Below are 22,591 nucleotides of genomic sequence, written 5' to 3' on the forward strand. Positions count from 1 at the left end.
CACCTGGCGCTCGCACCCACTGCCGGCAACAGCCCTGCTCACATCCACTGCTGGCACCCAGCGCGGGTCCCGATCACCCCTGAGGGCTTCTCCACCACCCCTTTCTCCTGAGGGGTGATCAGGACAGCAGCCGCCTCTCACACCCGCTGCAGGAGGCATCCCCGCTTGCACCCACTGCCGGTGCTGGCCCCAATCGCTCCATGTCATCAGCGGGTGCGAGCGGGGCCGGCACCATCAGAGCGTGGGAGCAGTGGCGGCGGGAGTGGGCCTGCTGGCAGCCAGGGGACTGGGGTCCATAGCGGGAGGGGCCAGGCGGGGGAGCGGAGGATGGGCTGAGACCCGCCCCTGTGCCCACCACAGCCTCGGCCCACAGTTCCTATCAAGGTGCACGAATTCGTGCACTGGGCCCCTAGTAGTAGAATAAGACATTGAAATAAACTTTTCTCTATCAGAGCAGCTCTTCTGGTTAGCATATTTCCCTTGTGTATACTGCCTCTTCCACACCACCCCCACACCTGAATGCTTTCATATCTTTGTTATATGTAGGTATGACCTAGTGAGTTATTGACTTGCAAATGACTTTTTACTAGGGAATTTAGACTTTACCTTTATAGAGTGAAATGTTGCACATTTTTTATGATCTTTCTTGTAAAAATTTATAAAGCAATGAAAAGGTTTTACCATGTGTTGATGATTACTTTGATTATATGCAATTTTTAAACAAGGGGGAAAGCATGAATATTAAGTAGGAGATAAAATTAAAACATTTAAATAAAAAAATTTGTAATTCATCCACTTGATTTCCTGTAAGACCCGTTCATTTGGCTATTCTACTAGATACCATTTAATCTGACTAGAGAATAAGATGAAAAACTGGTTTAAGATGTAGCTGAGAAAGAAAAAGATCATAGAAATAAAGTATTTATTCGGAAGTAATTGAATTTCAGTGTATCATAAGAATAATTTTCTATTCATCAATATATTGAGATGTTATCAAAAGAGAACATTTGAAAGTGGCGAACATCATTTGGTTTCTTTCAGAAAGGAAATTCTCATGAAAGTAAGATGCAAAATATTTTAGTTATCTGTGTTTGAACTTGTTAAAACCTTACTCAAACCTCTACTTCCAACTTTTAGTTTAGAATATTCCATGGAGAGAATTCATCTTTAAATTAATAAATTTAATAATTATTTTTTAAGATAAGAAAGCCCTCATAATGTCTAATTTTAGGATATTGGTTAAGTCAAGCTGACATGCCAAATTTTTTTTAAGTTCTTTTAAAAGTATTTAGTTTGATATATGCTTTGTTTTCATTTTTATCCTGTTGTGTGTTTTTTTATCTAGAAATTTATATATTAAGCTTGTTTTTTACTCTGTTTAGGGTATACTAAAACATAAGTAACTTAGTGGCCTTGTATTTTTGGTCTCATTAAGGTGATGGTGAGGTGGTAGAACAGGTAATTGGGCAACAAACCAATGACCAAGATGAGAGCATTCTTGATGGAATAATCAGGGAGCTACAGAGAGAACAAGATCTGAGACTAATTAACGAAGGAGATGTTCCACATTTTCCAGTTAATAGATCATATCCTGCTAATGGTGGTAAGTGTGTGTGTGTGTGTGTGTGTGTGTGTGTATAAAAGGTATGATAAATGTGTTTTAATTATTTTACTTATACAAAGTAATTGCATGTGAGAAACATTTTAGGTTTATAAATAAAAACAACATTTGGAGGGGTGTTTTTTTATTCTTTTGTACTAGATATTTATTTTTAATTTTTTAAAATGTGCTTTTATTATTGATTTTTTTAGAGAGAGAGGGAGGGAGAGGAATGAGAGAGAGAGAGAGAGAGAGAGAGACATCAATGTGAGTGACATTCATTGGCTGCCTCCTGTATACGCTCCAACCAGGCATCAAACCTGCTACCTGGATATGTGCCCTTACCAACTGAGCCACACCAGCTAGGGCTTTCTTTTTAATTTATTTTTTAGTTACGGAAAAATAACACTTTTATTAACTTACAATTGTGGCTCAAGTGACTTTAGGAAATATAGGTAGTTTATTTTAATATACAGTAGTCATTTCCCTCCCCCCTTATCTGCATAGGATAGGTTGCAAGATCCCCAGTGGATGCCTGAAACTGCAGATAGTACCAAACCCTATATGTACTATCTTATTCTGTATATATACCTATGATAAATTTTAATTTATAAATTAGGCACAGTAAGAGATTAATAACAATAGCTAATAATAAAATAGGATAATTATAACAATATAGCATAATAAAAGTAACATGATTGTGATCTCTCTCTCTCTCTCTCTCTCTCTCTCTCTCTCTCTCTCTGATACTGATCTCTCTCTGATAACTAAGCTCCCTCTGATAACTGAAAACTAAGTGACTGGTAGGGAGCATATACAGCATGGATACTTTGGGCAAAGTGATGATTCCTGTCCCAATATTTCACCACACTATGCAGAATGGAGTGCAATTCAAAACTTATGAGTTATTTATTTCTGGAATTTTCTATTTAGTATTTTCAGGCCTCAGTTAACCATGGGTAACTGAAACTGCTAATAAGAGGGAAAGTGTATTAGGTTTCTTTGAACAGATTTAAAATGCCATTAGTTAAAGGGATCCCATCTAATTCTATTTGCAATGTTCCTTTGAGTGTTCTCTGGTGCTTATTTTAAGTTGACTTTCAGTTTCCATTTTTTGGTTTATTTGCAAATACAACATAAATAAATTAATAGGGACCTTTCTAGGGGATTAAAAGGAAAAATATAATTTTTATTACTGTTTCCCTTTTTATTGCTTATCAATTTAGAAAATGAAATTTTGAATATTAAATTCTTTTCCAATTTATACTTTTTCTCTTACTAATTTTGAAAGCTTTGTTGAAGCTTTATTCAGAGTCCTCTTAATGGTCTAAATAAAGATAGAATTTAAATTTAAAAAGCAGCTTTCTGAGCTAGTGCTAATAGACATTTGTGATTCTACTGTCATGTTAAATATACTTTTTTAGGGGCATTTACTGAGCAGTTCGTGGATGAGAGATGTAAAAGTGTTTTGAAAAATATTGAAAGGGCTATGGAAACTTTAAACATTTATTTAGTGTCAGCTTCGTTCATGATACTAATAAAAGCCATCAAGGGGATGTATAGAAAATGTAGAACCAAGGGTTATTAATGTTGTCCAGTACTACTACTTGGAATCTCCTATTTTATTTAGAACTCTGATCTGGAAAAGTTTGGTGCCTTTGCTCAGAAAGGGGTATCTTTCTTTGTTTTTGTTTTAGCTCTGAGAAGTCCAAATATGGACATATCGTCTCCAAATATTGGGCTCCGACGTAATGGTCAAATTGAAGGTGTCCGACAAATGCATAACAATGCTCTTCGTAGCCAGATGGCCACTGAACGAGATCTCATGGCATGGAGCAGAAGAGTGGTGGTAAATGAACTAAATCATGGGGTTAGTAGGTGAGTTAATAAGGTAACATTCATAAGAAAATTGAGAGCTTTTTTTTTTGTAAGTAAATCAAAATGTTCTCTGTTATTCTAATAACTAAAATGTTTTTTAAATCCACTAAGTTGTGCATTAGTTTTTTCACTTTATTTCAGTTAGTGCATTCCATAACAATTTAATGATTGTCTTCAATTTTCTTAGCTTTGTGTTAAATATTGAAAAATGAAAATTAAGATCTTTGTCTTCCATGTTGATAGTGTACATTAGAAGATAAGAATACAGATAATGTTAAGTAAAAACATGAGGCTATGTGGATAAATATGTCAGTGATATATGAATCTAAACTTCAACAGTGTTTCTTAGAAGGCTATCAACTGGAGTAGTTTGCAATATAGATATATAGTAGATTCTAGTGCTTAAGGTGTATTTAAGTGTTATTTAAGTGAACTTGGAGTGTGAAAGGATTTTGTTAGGATAAATTTTAAACTTAGAATCCCTATCCTTTATATTCATTAGAATTCCACATAAAAGTGAAATCCTATGGTACTTGTCTTTCTCTGACTGGCTTATTTCACTTAGCATAATACTTTTCAAGTCCATCCATGTTGTCACCAAACGTAAGATTGCGTTCTTTTTTACAGCTGAGCAGCATTCCATTGTGTAAATGTACCACAGCTTTTTTATCCACTCATCTACTGATGGGCACTTGAACTGTTTCCAAATCTTAGCTATTGTAAGTAAGGCTGCTATGAACACAGGGGTGCATATATTCTTTCTGATTAGTGTTTCAGGCTTAGAATATATTCCTAGAAGTAGGAACCCTGAGTCAAAGGCAGTTCCATTTATTTATTTATTTATTTATTTTTAATTTTTTTTTTTGAGGAAACTTCAAACTATTTTCTGCAGTGGCTTCACTGAGTTGCATAAAAAATTTTTTAAAATGTATTTTTATTGATTTCAGAGAGGAAGGGTGAGGAAGAGAGAAACATCAATGATGAGAATCATGGATTGGCTGCCTCCTGCATGCCCCCTAATGGGAATCGAGCCTGCAACAAAGGCATGTGCCCTGACTGGGAATCAAACCAAACCTCTAAGCCACACTGGGCTGCATAAAAATTTTTCAAAAAAGAATCTCTATCCTTTATGTCAGGGGTGGGGAACCTTTTTCTGCCAACAGCCATTTGGATATTTATAACATCATTCAAGGGCCATACAAAATTATCCACTTAAAAATTAGTCTATTATATTTGGTCAAACATTTAGTTAACTCACCCCAAATGCCTTGGCAGGGCCAGACCAAATGATTTCAGGGGCCAGACATTCCCCACCCCTGCTTTATGTGAACCCTAACATGTGCTATAACAGTGATGGCGAACCTTTTGAGCTCGGCATGTCAGCATTTTGAAAAACCCTAACTTAACTCTGGTGCCGTGTCACATATAGAAATTTTTTGATATTTGCAACCATAGTAAAACACTTATATTTTTGATGTTTATTTTATAAATTTAAATGCCATTTAACAAAGAAAAATCAACCAAAAAAATGAGTTCGCGTGTCATAGGTTCGCCATCACTGTGCTATAATATCAACTCCAAAAAATCCACAGTAACTGGAAATCTACACTAATAAAAGAGAAACATGCAAATTGGTATACTCTGCTACACCCACCAGCCAATTGGATGAGTATGCAAATTAACCCAACAAAGATGGCGGTTAATTTGCATACGCAGGCGCGGAGCGAAGACTGAAGGCTGAAGAGGCTTGGCTTCTCCACTGCACCCGGTGCCGGAGGAAAACCGGTGCCGGCAGCCAAGGGAAGGGAAGGCCTATTGCACGAATCTCTTCGTGCAACGGGCCTCTAGTCTTACCTAATAATAGACAAACATGTGAATTGATCATCCCTCCTGCTACACTCACCAGCCAATCAGGAGAGTATGCAAATTAACCCAACAAAGATGGCGGTTAATTTGCATACTTAGGCGTGAAGTGGCAGAGTGAAGACTGAAGGCTCCAGCTGGAGCAGCGAAGGCCTGGGTCCCAGGTGCCGGAGGAAAACTGGTGCCGGCAGCCAGGGGAAGGGAAGGCCTATTGCACAAATCTCTTCGTGCAATGGGCCTCTAGTAGATTTATAAAAGAGAAAGGACAGTGATAGAGAACATATAAAATTTATTTTAATCATGTTAGCTCCCTAACCAAGCCTTTCAGCAGCTCAGCCAACAAGTGGAAAAATTAAATTAAATTACAACTTTGCTTTCTTCAGTAGTGATAAGAAAAAAAGGAGACATAGCTAATTTATGAACTGAATGCCACCCTTTGGCAATAGAGCAGTTTGAAATAATTCTTTGCTCAAAACGTTAAAACATGAATTGAAAGCAGGGCCTGAAATAGCTACCATATGCCAATGTTCTAAGCAGCATTTATTCACAATAACTGAACAGGAGAAATAACTCAAGTGTCTATTAACAGATGAATGGATAAGCAAAATATAATACATACACACAGTGGAATATTATTCAGCCATGAATGGAGTTCTGGAACCCTGCTACAACATTGAAGACATTAAGCTAAGTGAAATAAGCCAGACATAACAGGACAAATATCATATTATTCAACTTATATGAAATACCTAGAATAGGCACATTTGTATATACATAAAGTACATTAGAGTTTAACAGGCATGCAAAAGGAAAAATAGAGAGTTATTGCTTAATGGTTACAAAGTTTAGATTTTGAGTGATGAAAAAGGTTTGGAAATAGTGGTGATGATTACAGAACATTGTAAATTTTGTTAATACCACTGAATTGTACATGTAAAAATGGTTAAAATGGCAAAATTTACATGTAGTAGAAGTATTTTTATCTGACTTTTAAACCATCGGTTTGCTTTTTGATAAGTTTCTGTTACTTTGACCTTTGATTTTTTTTTTTATTAGGGTTCAGGAAGAATGTAGAACTGCGAAAGGTGATATAGAAATCAGTCTCTATACAGTTGAAAAGAAGAAAAAACCATCTTATGCTACCCAAAGGGTGAGTTTAGTTTGACAGTACTTTGGGACACACTATTTGCAAATATTTGCAGATTCCAGGTTTTTGAAAGATGCAGTTACATATTAAGGTACTGTTTTGATAGGTGTCTGTATATAGGGAACCTGTTTTTTGAACCCCAAATTGAGATACATGGTTATTAATAAGGATAAAGTTACACAAAGTCAGGACTATGCCCCCAAATCTAGGACATATATAATCATTGTGGGTAAGGCTATTTGTATTAAAATACCATTTTTGTATGATATTTAGTCCATGGGCTAAATCTGCTCTACTGCCTATTCTTGTTAAAGTTTTATTGAAACCCAACCACACTTATTCTTTTATATATTGTCTATAGCTGTTTTCACATTATACAAATTTGAGTAGTTGCAACAAAAATCATACGACCTGCAAAGCCAAAATATTTACACTCTGAGTCTTTACAGAAAAATTTGCTGACTCCTGCCCTATGCACACTCTTGGGCTACCTAATCACACAGTAGTAAAATATGATCTATACATGGGGAAAATTCATATTCTCAGTAAAAACTGCAAAACTGGGAGTAGGATTCCTATACTCTATTAGGTATATGGTAAGCCCCTTACTAGAACTCTGAGGTGAACGAACTAGTGACATAAGGAAGTACAGTTTTCTTCCTGGGTGTAACCATAACTCCTAAAGAGTATTGTAGCTTTGGAAGTCTAGGATGATTCTAATTTTATTAAAGAAATCTAATCAATGGACAGTGAATTTTAAATGTTATTTTTTTTTCCGTATTGATAAACACAGTTTTAGTTAACTATTATAAGGTTATCTCTAGCCCTGGCTAGTTGGTTGAGCATCATCCCATGCACCTGGAGGTCATCGGTTTGATTCCTGGTTGGGGCTCCATCTCCAATAGGGGGCCTGCAGGAGGCAGCCAGTTGATGTTTCTCTCTCTCTCTCTCCCTTCCTCTCTCAATCTAAAATCAATAAAATCATTTTTTAAAATAATATCTCTAAATAGTCAGATTATTTTGCTGCACAATTTCTTAATTTCTGTTGAGATTTTGTTAGCTTATTTGATGTTCTCTGATAAGATTATTTTCTTAGAGATTTGGAAGGACTCATATCTATGATTTATATTCTTTTTTCTTACTAAGCTGATTTGTCAAACATCAGACTTGTCTGATACTAATAAATAGTGCAGTTGGGACTAAAACATTTTTATTTATAGAAAATGAGAAATACTTAAATGTAAGAAACTAGCCCTTTTATACTGATAAGACTTTTAAACTTATTTACTCCTGATGACATAGTAGGATTGTAGCTTTGACATGTTATATCAGTAATATTTTATATTTGTAAAGGTTAGAATGAAATAGTTTTCACTTTACATTTTGGCTGTTAAAAATTAATTCTTTATTTTGAACTGTTTGCTAAATGTAGTTTTTATAGAACTAAAGAAGTACATATTATATTAAAACTTATATATACACTAGGGGCCCGGTGCACGAAATTCGTGCATGGAGGGGGCGGGAGGGGAGTCCCCTCAGCCCTATGTCCACCCTCTGTCACGTTCCGAGACCCCGGCCGCTCCAGGCCTACAGGCTCGGGGTGGCCTGGCTCCCGAGGATGCCTGTCCCGGGGACACAGGCCTTTTGGCACCAGCGCTCGCGAAAGCGGGGTGGAAGCTTCCCCCGCATGGCAACGGAGGAGAAGCTCCAGACCCCGCCCCCGGCTTCCATGCACACGGCCCCACCCCCGGCTCCCCGGCGCCCGTGCGCACCACCCCGACCCCACCTCACTGGCGCCTGTGCGTGCGTGCCAGATAGGTGGTAGCTTCCCTGGTGTCCGCACGCGCTGCCCTGCCCCTGGCTCTCTGGCATCCGCGTGTTCTCCATGGTGACACGTGGGAAGCTCCCGCCCCGACCCCAGCTCCCCGGCACCCATGTGTGCACAAGTGGCCGAGGGGCCAGAACTGGGGATGCGGGGGAAGTACCTGCCCTGCCCCTGGCTGGCCGGTGCCTGTGTATGCAAATTAGCCCACCATCTTTGTTGGGTTAATTTACATAGTCACTCCTCATTGGCTGGTGGGCATGGCTTGTGGGCATCACAGAGGGGCAGTTAATTTGCATGTTTCTCTTTTATATAGAAAGATAGCTATAGCTATGACATAGATACCTTGTGTCATTCTGTAATAAATTGTGAATAATATAGTCTAATTAAATTCTGATTGGGTAAATTTTTACATCCCAGACTTTAAGCACTGTTTTTAATTTGTTCACAAAGTTTTCAAAATAGGAAAGCAATTAATACTGCTTATTATTAATATTAATGGAAGATGGATTATATATATATAGTTACGTCTTAGTTTTTCTTTTAGGGGGTTTATTTCTATCCCTTACCTTTATTCCCACACCACCCACACCCAATTTATTTGCGTTTTATATGTCTGTTTATGTATTTTCACTGAGACTTTCATTTTTAAAAAGTCTGTTGTACTTCTGTTTTACAGAATGACTATCAGCCTAGCTGTGGAAGGTCTCTACGAAGAACACAACGTAAGCGTCAGCATACTTACCAAACACGGTCCAACATTGAGCATAATTCGCAAGCACTGTGTCAAAGTTCAGGTGTACAGGAAGATTCAGACAGCTCCTCAGAGGTTCGATATCTGATATTACTTACTCAATATAATTTTTTTGTTTCTAGTTAGTACCATCACTTTGGATTTACTTTGAAGGGTCACTTCTTTAACACAAAATTATTTTAATGATTTTCTTATAAGAGGATTATTAATAAGGCATTTAATAGCAAATTTGAAGATTATATTAAATTTTTTTAGCTATCTTTTCTGACTTGTACCTAAGATACTGTCTTGGTTGAGGGTATCAAACATGCAAACAAAAGTTTGGCTTTGGGAAAATGAGAAAAAGGTGACACGAAATCTTCCTAGAAATTGAAAGAAGTGGAATATAAATAGTGAATACTAGTTATACAGTCCCAGAACTGGTTGACTCTATAATCAGCTGAATGTACACATTTTCTCTTATTGTTGACTTCACTGATTATGGACATTAGTGAGTGATGATTTTTCTCAGACCTACCTTATTCATGGAATAAAGAGTATAGTAATTATTGTCTTCATACTATTCTCTTCTTCAGTCGTTTCCTTTTTATGCTCTTAACTGTAGTTATTAAAGAAACAATGAAGGTTTAATTATGCATTGGCAATGTATGGTACCTCATTCTTCTCTCACTACTTATAACTTTTTCACTCTTATCAATGATGTCCCTCTCTTTCCCACCCATGAAAATCTTGATCTGAAAAGATGACTACGTATAAAGTAATTGATGTTACCTTTTAATGTTATAATAGTATTGTGCTTGTGTTTTTAAAAAGAATCCCTATCTTAATAAATATTTATAGTTAAAATGCCTTTTTGGTCCAGATTCATTTCAAAATAATTTCTGGGATATGAGGCAGTTGTTGAGGATATAGATAAAACAAGATAGGAATCTAAACTGGAGATTGTGTACACAAGGGTTAGCTATTCCCTCTACTTTGGTTATGTACATTTTAACTAGAACATTTTTGGGGTATACAAAATTGTGTGTGCTAATTAACAATATGCTATGTAAAAACCATATATCTCAATTGCTGGCTCTTTGTTTCAGGAGGATGAAACAGTTGGCACAAGTGATGCTTCTGTAGAGGATCCTGTCATTGAATGGCAAAGTGAAAGTTCTTCCAGGTAGTTTTAATGGTTTTGATTTGGCAAAAATTATTTGATGATTTTAACGTGTAATTATGTTCTTATAGGAATTTGGTAAGACTAGAGTTAAGATATGACTTTATAGTAGAAAGAGTACTGTACTGGCCTGGAAGCCCAGAGACCTGCTGTTTTATTCTGGCTCTGCCAATATCTTTTTGGGCATGTCACTAGGAGCTTTGGTTCCCTCATCTGTAAAATAAGGTCCTTTGTAAATCCAAGATTCTACATCTTGGCAGGCTCTATGTATATTTTTCAGTTTTAAAACAACTATTTTTTAACTATTTCTAGCAAAAAGAAGCATCTTTATTTGAAGAAGTTTTTGTGATTTGGACTTTAATTTTAAATTTTAAATTCTGTTATGGGAAACTAAGCATTATACTTTATATAAGAAGCATTTCACTAAAATCACTTGGGTGCTACGATCAAAATTCTGTATTGATACACTTTTTTTCCTCTTCGGTTAGAATAGAATCAAATTATGTCATTTATAATGCTGTTTGATTATAAAATGATTATCTTTCCATTCTAAGGCAAACCTGTTTTTTTCCTAGGCTTATTCATAATTTTGATTTACTTACAGTGATTCATCAAGTGAATATTCTGACTGGACAGCAGATGCTGGAATAAATTTGCAACCTCCAAAAAGACAAACTAGACAGGCAACACGGAAAATATGCAGCAGCTCTGAAGAGGAGAATTTGAAGTCACTAGAAGAGAGACAAAAGAAACCTAAACAGACTAGAAAGAAGGTTTGTAAGTTTACAGGGTTTTATTGTGGGTTTTTTTTTACCTTTGGTATTGGACTATTTAACATTAACACTTGACTTTTCTCTAAAGAAAACATTCCATCTGAGAAACTAAGTAAGGAAAATGATTTTAAATAGAAAGAATTTTTGAAAATTTTCTGTTATCAATAGTAGAGGCCTAAAATATCCTCATTATTATTTTAATTGTTATTAAATTAAAACATTCACAATTATTTGTTAAAATGTAATAAAGTTTGAAATAATAAGCCACTATAGTTTGAAGGTGTTATTCTTTTTTTAAATATATTTTTATTGATTTCAGAGAGGAAGGGAGAGGGAAAGAAAGACAGAAACATCATGATGAGAGAGAATCAAACCATGACTTCCTGGCTCACAGGTTGACACTCCACTGGCCAGGCTAAAGGTGTTATTCTTGTCATGGCACCAGTCATTTTTTTTTTTTCCTATACATTTTTGACTTGTGAAATGAAAAGGTATGATAAGTTTTAGAGGGCTCTTAATTTTTTAAAGACTTTTAATTGATTCTTAGAGAGAGAGGAAAGGAGAGCGAGAGGGAGAGAGAGAAACATCCATAGGCTGCCTCCTATATTCTCTACAAGGGATTGAAAGCTGCAACCCAGACATGTGCCTTGACCAGGAATCAAACTGGCACAGGATGACACCCAACCAACTGAGCCACACTGGCCAGGGCTTTTCAATTTTTTTATATAGTTTTACTAGAGGCCCGGTGCACAAAATTTGTGCACTCGGGGGGGGGCGTCCCTCAGCTCAGCCTGTGCCCTCTCGCAGTCTGAGAGCCCTCAGGGGATGTCCATCTGCTGTGGAGGCGGGAGAGGTCCCACCACTGCCGCTGCGCTGGCCAGACTTGAGCCCGGCCTCTGGCTGAGTGGCGCTCCCTCTGTGGGAGCACTAACCACCAGGGGGCAGCTCCTGCATTGAGTGTCTGCCCCCTGGTGGTCAGTGTGTGTCATAGTGACCGGTTGTTCGATGTTCAGTCAATTTGCATGTTAGCCTTTTATTATATATGATTTTACCTCAATGATGGTTTCTCTTTCCTTTTATAATTTCATTTGGATGATATATAGATTTAATCTACGTAGTTCTTTTAACATTAATTTAAAATGTACACATTTTTAGCCTGTTCCTTTAGTAGACAGAATTAGCTTTTTGATTAGAACCATTTTATTGGTAAAAAGTTATTGTGACTTACTAGTATATTTGAATTCATGTGGTATTCTAGAGACATGTAAAATTTGGTTTTTAGATACTATATAGTGTCTCATTTTTTTCAGACAAAATTTAGCAACATATTAAGAACTCAATTATTTTATTGGCATACAAGTTGTACATGATTAGTAAAGGAAAATGTTTAAAAATGTTTAAAATTTGTATATTTTAGTTTTTGTTATCATCTAATGTTTTTAACATTCTCTACTTGTAATTTTTAATACTGCTGTTCCTACATTTATTATTTACATATTTGTGAACTATATTTTAGAAAGGAGGGCTGGTTTCTATGGCAGGGGAGCCCAATGAAGAATGGTTTGCCCCTCAGTGGATCTTGGATACTATTCCACGAAGATCTCCATTTGTCCCACAAATGGGAGATGAGGTAATTGTTACTTGTTATAACTCTTTTCTGTTAGAACCTCAAGAACACTCACTTTAATCAGTCTTAGGGTATTTATATTTTCAATTCTATTATAGTTATGTGTACACTGTCTTAGCTGCTATGTTTAATTATACATTTCTTGTGGACAGTGACTGAATCTTAATCTTTGTATCCTTTGTGGGACCTGTGAACATTAAGATAAATTGATTGGCTTCTGACGTCATGAAAATAATTGTTTTTATTTTTATCTTAATTGCCACTTAGCATAATTATAGTGGAATTTTTAGTCCTAATTCAAGTTCTAATATTGGTGTGTTTTTTTTAAAGAAGCCCATGCTCTTCTACCTGATAGAAATTATACTAGAGAATAACTCCATTTTGATGATTAGGGGGATATCACTTCATAAACAAGGCCTTCTTGCCAAGCCTATGATTGAATAATATAGCCGTAGTTATGGTTTGGTCATCAAAAATTGAGTTAAATTCTATCTGATGAAAATGGTTTTTTTTTCATTTTCTTATGAAAATTATGGTAACATTGTAATATATGAACTCTAATTGATTTGTATAGTCTGATATTGACTAATCATTTTTGAGTGATTAAATGCTTACACACAGTTTTCAATTTAAAACTAATAGTAGGAATGTAATGTTTTCATTGTAATAAAAGAATGAACAAAACCTTACATATGTTTCTAAAAGTCTTGGGACCAATAAAAATTTCACTAAATCTTCCTATGATTGCCTGTTATTGATATCTTGTACCAGAGATAGCTATCAAATAGTTTTATGAATAAGCAATTGCTTGCTGAATATCTTTTGATATTATTAAAATATATTTTTCATAAGTGTATCTTGTAACTTAGATTTTTAAGCAATGCTTGTTTGTGAGGTTATTTTAGTAGAGTACTTTGTTGAATGCTGCATTAAAAAACACACAAAAGAAAACTTAAAGAACTTTTTGGGGGGCATTTTCAAAGTCATGATTTCTTGTATTTATTGCCTGCTTTATGGAGGCTTAAGAGGGATAATTTAGAAGACTTTATAGAATAAGATAAGGATCTGTACACATTATAATCTTATGAGAGTGCTGCTATTTGTTGAGTATAGGAATACATAATAAAGGATATCTGGACAACGTACTTACTATTGACTTTTTAACCCCTATAGTTATCTTTATATAGTAATATTTAAATCTTTTTTAGTTTTCTACTTATATTTTTAGCTGTTACAAATTCTGACTTAAACATTGTTGATTGGTAGAGTGTGTCAATGTAGTTTAGAAAAATCATAGTATGATTTTTTTATGTTCTATTTTACCACCTCCTTAAAATTATGGGAAAGAAACTTACTTAATGAATCAGAATATCATAGTGAATGCTGTCTTAGGATGTGAAGGGTCTTACCAAGCACTTGGATTCATTTTCCTTCCATAAAATGCCAGTTCTGGTGTTAATTCTTGTAAAAGAAAAATGAAAAAATTTCTGGAAATTGCTATTTAGTAGCACATTTCTCTCTCTCTCTCTCTCTCTCTCTCTCTCTCTCTCTCTCTCTTTTTCTCTCAAACATAGGCTGACTATTATATGTTGAAACTTAGACTGTCACAATTTGAAGTACAGTATAATACTTTAAAATATTAAAATATGAATAAATATTAAATATTTTAAAATAAGATAGGGCTTTTATGTACATTTGTCATAGTCTGTTTCTTCAGAAATTTATGAAGCTGCTGGGGGAAAGGGACTGTGTGTGCAGTTTTTATTCTGCAGTACTTGGGCTACATGGGCATGAGTACTCAATGAACATTATTTGATGGTGACAGGTACATTTATTGTACATATTTTTCAAAATTATAATTATGTTTATGTAAACAGAAGAGGACATTTGTAGGAATATATATTGTAATCTATAGAGTTGTTAAATAGGACACTGCTGTTTAATATGTCATGTTCTTTGTTTTAGCTTATCTATTTTAGGCAAGGACATGAAGCTTATGTACGAGCTGTAAGGAAATCAAAAATATATAGCGTTAATTTACAAAAACAACCATGGAATAAAATGGATCTCAGGGTAAGTTTGCCAAATTCATTAGCTATGAAATTAAAGTAGCTTTGGAATTAAAGTACTTGCCTGTAGGCTTTTTCTCAACTTCATGAGTATCTCACTGTTGATTGTGTGTCCAAGATAAGATGATTACCATCCTATATAATAAAAGCCTAATATGCTAAGTGTCTGGTCGTTCGTTCAATAAATCAAAGCGTAATATGCTAATGATATGCTAAGACTGCTCAACCGCTGTGACGTGCACTGACCACCACGGGGCAGACACTTCGACTGGTAGGTTAGTTTGCTGCTTGGATCTGGCCCATTGGGACTGAGCAAGACAGGCTAGACATGCCCTGGAACCCTCCCACGGTCCCTCCCTGCCTGGCCAACCTTCTCGGCCCCAATCATGCACCAGTGGAGTCCCTCGGCCTGGTCTGCATTCTCTCACAATCCAGGACCCCCTTGGGGGATGTCGGAGAGCCGGTTTCTGCCTGACAGCAGAACGACCGATCGCTATAACGCACACTGACCACCAGGGAACAGATGCTCAATGTAGGTGCTGCCCCCTGTTGGTCAGTGCTCTCCTACAGGGGGAGTGCCGCTCAGCCAGAAGCCAGGCTCACAGCTGGCGAGTGCAGTGGCGGTGGTGGTAGCGCTAAGGATGTCTGACTGCCAAGGATGTCTGACTGCCGGCTTAGTTCTGCTCCCCATTGGACATCCCCTGAGAGCTCGCAGACTGCAAGAGGGCACAGACCGGGCTGAGGAACCCCGCTCCCCTCCACGAGTGCATGGATTTTATGCACCGAGCCTCTAGTACTCTTATAAAGCTGAGTGTTATGGTTTAGATTTTGTTTCCCAAAATTTATATGCCACCTATTATCTTGATTATTTGACCTAATTTCCTTTAAGCTTTAGGTCCTCCAGTGTATACCATTCTATAATAGGAGCAAAGCAGTAGTTCCCTGGTGTGGATATTTTCCTCAAAATTTTATACATTCTGGAGGCTTTATAAACTGACTACATGTGTGGACTACAAACACCCTGGAGGTTCTGGTGGTTTTAAGATATAGTAAATATCACAAATCCCAAGAAGCTCAAAACTTTGTGGTGCTTTATGGATTATTTATCTTCATATATTACCTATGTAGCTTCATTGTATTGAGTAAAATAGGTATGTATCTTTTTAGAGAAGGGTTTTCTACCTATAAGTACATGTTCATTTATTTATACATATATATACACACAGACAAACAGGCATAGGGATATATACACCATCATTTCTGCATAGGTTTACATACATGTGTTTTGTTATTTTGGGTTTTGTTTTTTTTTTTTTTACTTGAAAAACAAGTGTTAAAAGAGCGATTTTACAATGTTTTTCCAGGTAAGTGAAAGATGTGTGAGGATGCTTAGCAGGAAGGATACAAATGTGTACATTTACTGAAATAAAGATTTAAATAACTATAAAAATTGTATTAAGGTTGTGAGATGCTAAAGTATCTTATCAAGTAAGCTTTACATAATTATCTCCTGAGAGATAGGGATGCTACCATCTATTCTGTATCAGATGAAAATTGAGTTTTTGTTTGGTTGGTTGTTTTAGAATCAGAGGAATGAATAAAACCGATTTCTTATTTTAGATTCTAACCCTGTGGTTCTAGGAAATTATAGGAGTTAGCATATGTGTGGTGCAAAAGCCTATGCTTTGGAATATGACCTGAATTTCAGTCTAAGCTCTGCTGTTTTACTGGGAAGCAAATCACTGTAGCCATGAGGCTCAGTTTTGTCATCTTTTAAGAGTGACTGATAACCAATCTATGAGGGTGGTATCTATACTAATAAAAGGGTAATATGCTAATTAGACCGGACGACTGTCTGGATGTCCTTCTGGACAAAGCCATGGTGGCGGGGCTGAGGCAGTGGCAGTTAGAGGTGATCAGGCTGGCAGGGGAGAGCAGTTAGGGGGATCAGGTCAGCAGGGGAGAGCAGTTAGGGAGATCAGGCCAGCAGGGGAGAGTAGTTGGGGGCGATCAAGCCAGCAGAGGAGAGCAGTTAGGGGGATCAGGCCGGCAGGGGAGGACAGTTAGGGGGCGATAGGCTGGCAGGGGAGGGCAGTTGGGGGCAATCAGGCTGGCAGGGCAGTAGTTAGGTGGTGATCAGGCCAGCAGGGGAGCGGTTGGGGAGGTGATCAGGCCGGCAGGCAGAGGTGGTTAGGGGTGATCAGGCAGGCAGGCAGGCGAGCGGTTAGGAGCCAGCAGTCCCGGATTGTGAGAGGGATGTCCCACTGCCAGTTTAGGCCAGCCGTTAGGGATCGGGCCTAAACCAGCAGTCGGACATCCCCCAAGGGGTCTTAGATTGGAGAGGGTGTAGGCCGGGCTGAGGGACACCCCCTTCCCGTGCACGAATTCTGTGCACCAGGCCTGTAGTTATAAAATAATATTGTAGGTGTTAAAAAATGTATCTCATTTCCCCAGACATGTCTACCTGCATTATTTACATACTGTATTTCTGCCAGATGAGTGATTCTTAACTAGGCAGAGGATCATAGTTCCCTGAGAAGTTCTTTTCTTTAAATATATATGAGTTGTACCCTAGACCTACTGAATTCTATTCTATAGGACTAGGATTTAGAAACATGAATTTTAAAGTTTCCCAAGGGAATTCTGCTGCTTATCCTTGGTTTAGAGCCCTGCACTAAACTACAACTTGCTAATAAGGGTCAAGAGTATTTGTTGGTTATTCAGATAATTTTTAAACTGTTCCAATAATAATTAAATAATATGTAAACGTTAGAAAGGTATTTATATGTAAAGTAATAGTTTATTGGTATTCTCATAAATAGGAACAAGAGTTTGTTAAGATTGTAGGAATCAAATATGAGGTTGGACCACCTACACTATGCTGCTTGAAGCTTGCATTTCTGGACCCCATTTCAGGCAAAATGACTGGAGAGTCTTTTTCCATTAAGTGAGTAGCTCTGTGTATTTGTGTGTGCTGTGTGTTTGTTGATCCCTATTTTGTATTCTGCAGAGTACAAGACTTGATATGAGAGAAAACACTACAGCACTATAGGCTTAGAGTTTTAAAGAACAAGGTTTAATGTTGAACTCTTGGTTTATGTTTTTATTTAACAGATTATTTATATATATATATATATATGTATATATATATATATGGCTATTAAAGAGTGTGTATATAGCAAATGTATATTTTAACATAATGTATATATGTTCATGAGTAAGTTACTTCTCTGAATTCCTGCCTTTATTTATAAAATGGAAATATTAATATCTTCCTCAGGATATTTGTTAGGAATAAATGAAAAGCCTTTTATAAGTACCTAGCAATATGCTTGAAACACTCTAGTTGCTTTTATTTCTGTTAAAAATAGGAATAGTCAATGTCACATTTCTTAAAGTTAATTTTGAAATCTAAGGAGACAAAATAACATCAATTCATATTTTTGTGTGTGTTAATCCTCACTCGAGGATATTTTTTCCATTGATTTTTAGAAAGAGAGGAAGGGAGGGAGGGGGAGAGAGAGAGAAACATCAATATGAGAGATACACATTGATTAGTTGCCTCCCACTGAACCCGAGACCCTTTAGTGTGCAGGCTGACGTTCTTAGCACAGAGCCACCCCAGCCACGGCCATACTTTTCTTAAAAAGTCCTTAGTAAAAATAACTTAAATGAAACTTTAATAACCTTCTTTGATATCTTTATATCATTGAAGTGATACAGCAATAGGCAGGGTGCTCGCAAACAAAGCAAAGCAGATGGAGTTTAAGTAAAGACTTTTGTTGGGACCTTGAGGTTTAAAACATTTTGCTTAATGGCTACACTTTAAACATATCCCTGGATAGTTAGTAAGTAACATATACTATTATATCTGTATATTGTTCATAGGTGCTTTAATTTTTGTACAGGTATCATGATATGCCAGATGTCATTGACTTCCTTGTGCTACATCAGTTTTATAATGAAGCCAAAGAAAGGAACTGGCAGATCGGTGAGTATAGAATTCTCACTTAATGACTATTAAGTTTGATGTAAAGTAACTTTAATTCCGATTTAACTGAATGTAAGCTGGAAAAACCTGTTACCCAAATTAGAAAAATTAAATTAAAAATATTTTCTCAATTATGTTTGGTGGTTTTATGCACATTGCATATCTATAATAATAAAAGATTATATGCTAATTAGACCGGACGACCTTCCAGACAAAGCTGGGGCTTTGAGGGAAGCCCGGGTCCCAGGTGCCAGAGGGAAGCTGGTGCTGGCAGCCAGGGGATGGAAGGCCTACTCTTGGACGAATTTCGTGCATTGGGCCTCTAATATTATATAACCTCTAAACCTTCTGCAGTTTTCTAATCTGTTAGAATACAAATCTGAATTAAAAAGAAAATTATCAAATGTCAGTTGTCCTAAAATAGAATACTTAATATTTGGGATCTTAAACAGAACATTACTGATTGTGGTTTTCTTTCTTTCTCTCTTCCTCCCACCACAGCTTGCTCCCCCCCCCCCCCCACTTTTTTTCATCCCCTCCCTTCTTTTCTCCCTCGCTTGCCTTCTCATACTTTCTTACTTCCCCCTCATTAGCTTTTGATCTTGGGCAAGTTTTTAACCTCTCTGCCTCACTTCTATTTAAAATGGGAATCTCATGACACCACACCTATAAGGTTGATGTGAGCAATAAATTAGTTAATATATAGAAAGCACTTAAAATGGTACCAGACACAGAGTAAACACTATGTGAATATTTGCTGTTAGTATGTTTAAGTTATCTTTTATTTGGAAGGAACTTTTTTTTCTACAATGATTTGGTTTTGTAATCCTTAGCCATTTAGAACAGAAGACTAGTATGAAGTGATTTTAAAGGCAAAAAGCAAAAAAGAGAAGAAACAAATGGTGTAACATAGGTACAATGCAAGAAGTAGAGTGCCTAATGATGCCTTCAGATAATTGATAAAAGTTAAATTGTATGTGGTGACATTTATTTGAGAAAACATGGAAATGTATGACTTATTTCAAAAAGATAGCTAGTACCTGGAAATCAAAATCCTTGGAGAAGATAAAATGTAAAATTCACTTATCTGCAAAACTCAGATTGAAACCTTTAACAACGCTAGTTACAATGCTATTTCTGGATTCAACAAAATATTGCAATTTAGCCAGTGTGGCTCGGTTGGTTGGAGTGTCATCCTGTGCATCGAAAGGTGGCAGGTTCAATTCCAGGTTAGGGTACATACCCAGGTTGTGGGTTCGATCCCTGGTCAGGGCAATTACGGGAGGCAACCAATTGATGTTTCTCTTTCATCTCTCTTACTCTCTCTCTCCCCCGACTTCTAAATTTAAAAGATCTTTGGGTGAGGGTTTTAATGAAAAACCCTTCAAAAATATAAATTTAGAGTAGGAACAGAGCTTTATTCTCAAGAGCACCATTGTAAGAATTTCTAAAAACATTACAGGTGATAGATTCCGCAGTATAATAGATGATGCCTGGTGGTTTGGGACTGTGGAGAGTCAGCAGCCTTTTCAACCAGAGTATCCTGATAGTTCTTTCCAGTGTTACAGTGTTCAGTAAGTACAGTTATGGTCTTTTATGCCCGATACAATACTGAAGTGGTATATGGACATTCTATAAACCTTACCAGGAATAATGTCATTTTATCTGACTTAACTAATATTACAAGACCTATACTAGTAACTGTAAGAAAGTAATCATAATACCTATAGAATTTGATGATAAAACAGGTAAATGTTACTGCTAAAACAAAGCAGAAACTGAAGGCTTACTTCTACCTCCCTTATGTCCCTATTTTCTTGTAAGTAGTTGTATTTTAGACAAGATTTACTATTATTTCATGAAGAATACTGAAATTAATTCAGTGTTTAAAATAATTGGTGCAGCTGGAATATAGCAATGAATATTAGTACTTAGGCTTTTATTTGATGGTGTTAATTCTAGGCAGAAATGACTGTATTATGTTTGGATGTGGTTTTTGTCTATAACACTTACTTTAGTTCTTCATGATCTATTCCTAATTATAATATTCCTAATAAAGTTTTTTGTCAAGTATGATAGAACATGTTTATTCTGTGAATATTAACCTTTGTCTCCATATTGCATATCAAAAGTGAATAATAAAATTTTGGAGATATTATAATACTTAAGCTGTTAGGATAATGTAGATTATCTCACAGAAATAAGTGGTTTATTGAATGACTTTTTTAACCTGAAAGGAATTTTCCAAAGATATCTTTTTATTCTATATGCTGGCTTAACATTGAATATGTCCTTGATTGGAATAATGAAGCCAAGTTAAACTAAGAATAAGCTTACTGCTTTCTAAGTTTCATATTGGTAGATCATGTTTTCTCTATTAGAGGTTTATTATTATCTATAGGTAAGCAAAGTTGTACTTTAAGGAAAATTGTATTACCCTTTTCCAAGTTTCATCCCCAATAAGTCATATAAATTATGCTACTATATAAAAGAATCATGTAAAATTTAATTGTGTCTTGTTATTTTTTAATAGCTGGGACAATAATGAAAGAGAAAAGATGAGCCCCTGGGATATGGAGCCAATTCCAGAAGGAAGTAAATATGCTTTTAAAAATGAATTATAATTCTTCTAAAAGAAAAATGACAATATCATGATATTGGAAACTAATCATTTCTGGTTTTTCCTTTTATACATAGCTGCCTTTCCAGATGAAGTTGGTGCTGGTGTTCCTGTGTCCCAGGAGGAACTGACTGCTTTGCTATACAAACCCCAGGAAGGAGAGTGGGGAGCTCATTCCAGAGATGAAGAATGTGAACGGGTTATTCAGGGCATCAACCACCTTCTTTCCCTCGGTATGGTGAATGTGAAAGAATATTAGGAGGATCAGAATGAACAAGGAAAACCAACAGAATTTTAAATTTTGCTAAAGGACATGCATTTTTTTCACTAGACACTTTTAACTTAAGAGGCACAGTGATTCTAGTTTTAATAACATTTTTATATGTTTGACCCAATTAATGACAAACTTTTTCAGTCCTCTGGTGTCTTATAATAGTGAAGGCAGGTAGAAGGTGTCTTATTTTCAAGAGTCATTTTGGCTCTCTAGCTGTTTCATGAGCCTGACTTTGGGTTCTTTGATAAAGACAATGTGTGAGTAATATATTTTACTGGCATAACTAGTTATATTTTCTAATACATATCACTTGAGACATTTGGCATTTTTCCAGAAAAATGTGAAATTAAACACAGTCGTCCTTTAATATTGTCTAATTTCAACTGATTTGAACTGCTCTATTATGCATGAGTCTTAGATACTATGCTCAAATAAAAATAATAACATCATAACAGTATTTGTCTAATATTTGCATAATTGAATCATCAACATTTTATTATGTGGTATATTGCCCCCCTTCTTATTTACATGAGTTTTGTTTGTTAACATGAAATGTTAATGTTCTTTATAACTACCTTTCTTGATTTGGATAATATTGTAGATTTTGCCAGCCCTTTTGCTGTTCCAGTGGATCTCAGTGCCTATCCCTTGTATTGTACTGTAGTTGCATATCCAACTGACCTCAATACCATCAGGCGGAGACTTGAAAATCGCTTTTACAGGTCTGTTTAGTTTTATCATTTACTATAAATTTCACAGCTTTATGTCTTTTGCTTTTCTTTTTGTGTAATGATGCACCAAGATCTGTATTTTCGTTGTATAAATAATCATTCAAAAGAGCCACTGCAAAATTTCTTCTAAAAATTTAGAGCACTAATTTTCCTTTATTCGGTAGATTCTCAGTCTTCCAGTGTAAAAAGGGATTTGAAGGGAATAAGTGCAGGGAGAAAATTATGAGTAATACAAATCACGTGTGAAATAAAAACTAGTTAACTTTAGTTTATTTAAGGC

The 22,591-nt window shown here is 36.2% G+C and overlaps 1 protein-coding gene across 3 annotated transcripts in view; it reads left to right on the plus strand.

Moving 5' to 3' along the window:
• BRWD3 (bromodomain and WD repeat domain containing 3) overlaps positions 1–22,591 on the plus strand; it is a 131,261-nt gene that overhangs the window by 79,356 nt on the left and 29,314 nt on the right. For all 3 annotated transcript variants that reach the window (XM_006082814.2, XM_023764005.1, XM_023764006.1), the window contains 14 exons: positions 1,436–1,603; positions 3,298–3,478; positions 6,398–6,491; positions 8,990–9,139; positions 10,153–10,229; positions 10,831–10,999; positions 12,516–12,629; positions 14,592–14,699; positions 17,518–17,642; positions 18,604–18,686; positions 20,149–20,260; positions 21,220–21,281; positions 21,384–21,539; positions 22,182–22,302. In XM_006082814.2, the coding sequence (XP_006082876.1) occupies positions 1,436–1,603; positions 3,298–3,478; positions 6,398–6,491; positions 8,990–9,139; positions 10,153–10,229; positions 10,831–10,999; positions 12,516–12,629; positions 14,592–14,699; positions 17,518–17,642; positions 18,604–18,686; positions 20,149–20,260; positions 21,220–21,281; positions 21,384–21,539; positions 22,182–22,302 (1,720 nt within the window). The remainder of the gene's footprint in view (positions 1–1,435; positions 1,604–3,297; positions 3,479–6,397; positions 6,492–8,989; positions 9,140–10,152; positions 10,230–10,830; positions 11,000–12,515; positions 12,630–14,591; positions 14,700–17,517; positions 17,643–18,603; positions 18,687–20,148; positions 20,261–21,219; positions 21,282–21,383; positions 21,540–22,181; positions 22,303–22,591) is intronic.

The sequence above is a fragment of the Myotis lucifugus genome, unplaced genomic scaffold (genome assembly GCF_000147115.1).
Source record: "Myotis lucifugus unplaced genomic scaffold, Myoluc2.0 scaffold_4, whole genome shotgun sequence".
Lineage (NCBI taxonomy): Eukaryota > Metazoa > Chordata > Mammalia > Chiroptera > Vespertilionidae > Myotis > Myotis lucifugus.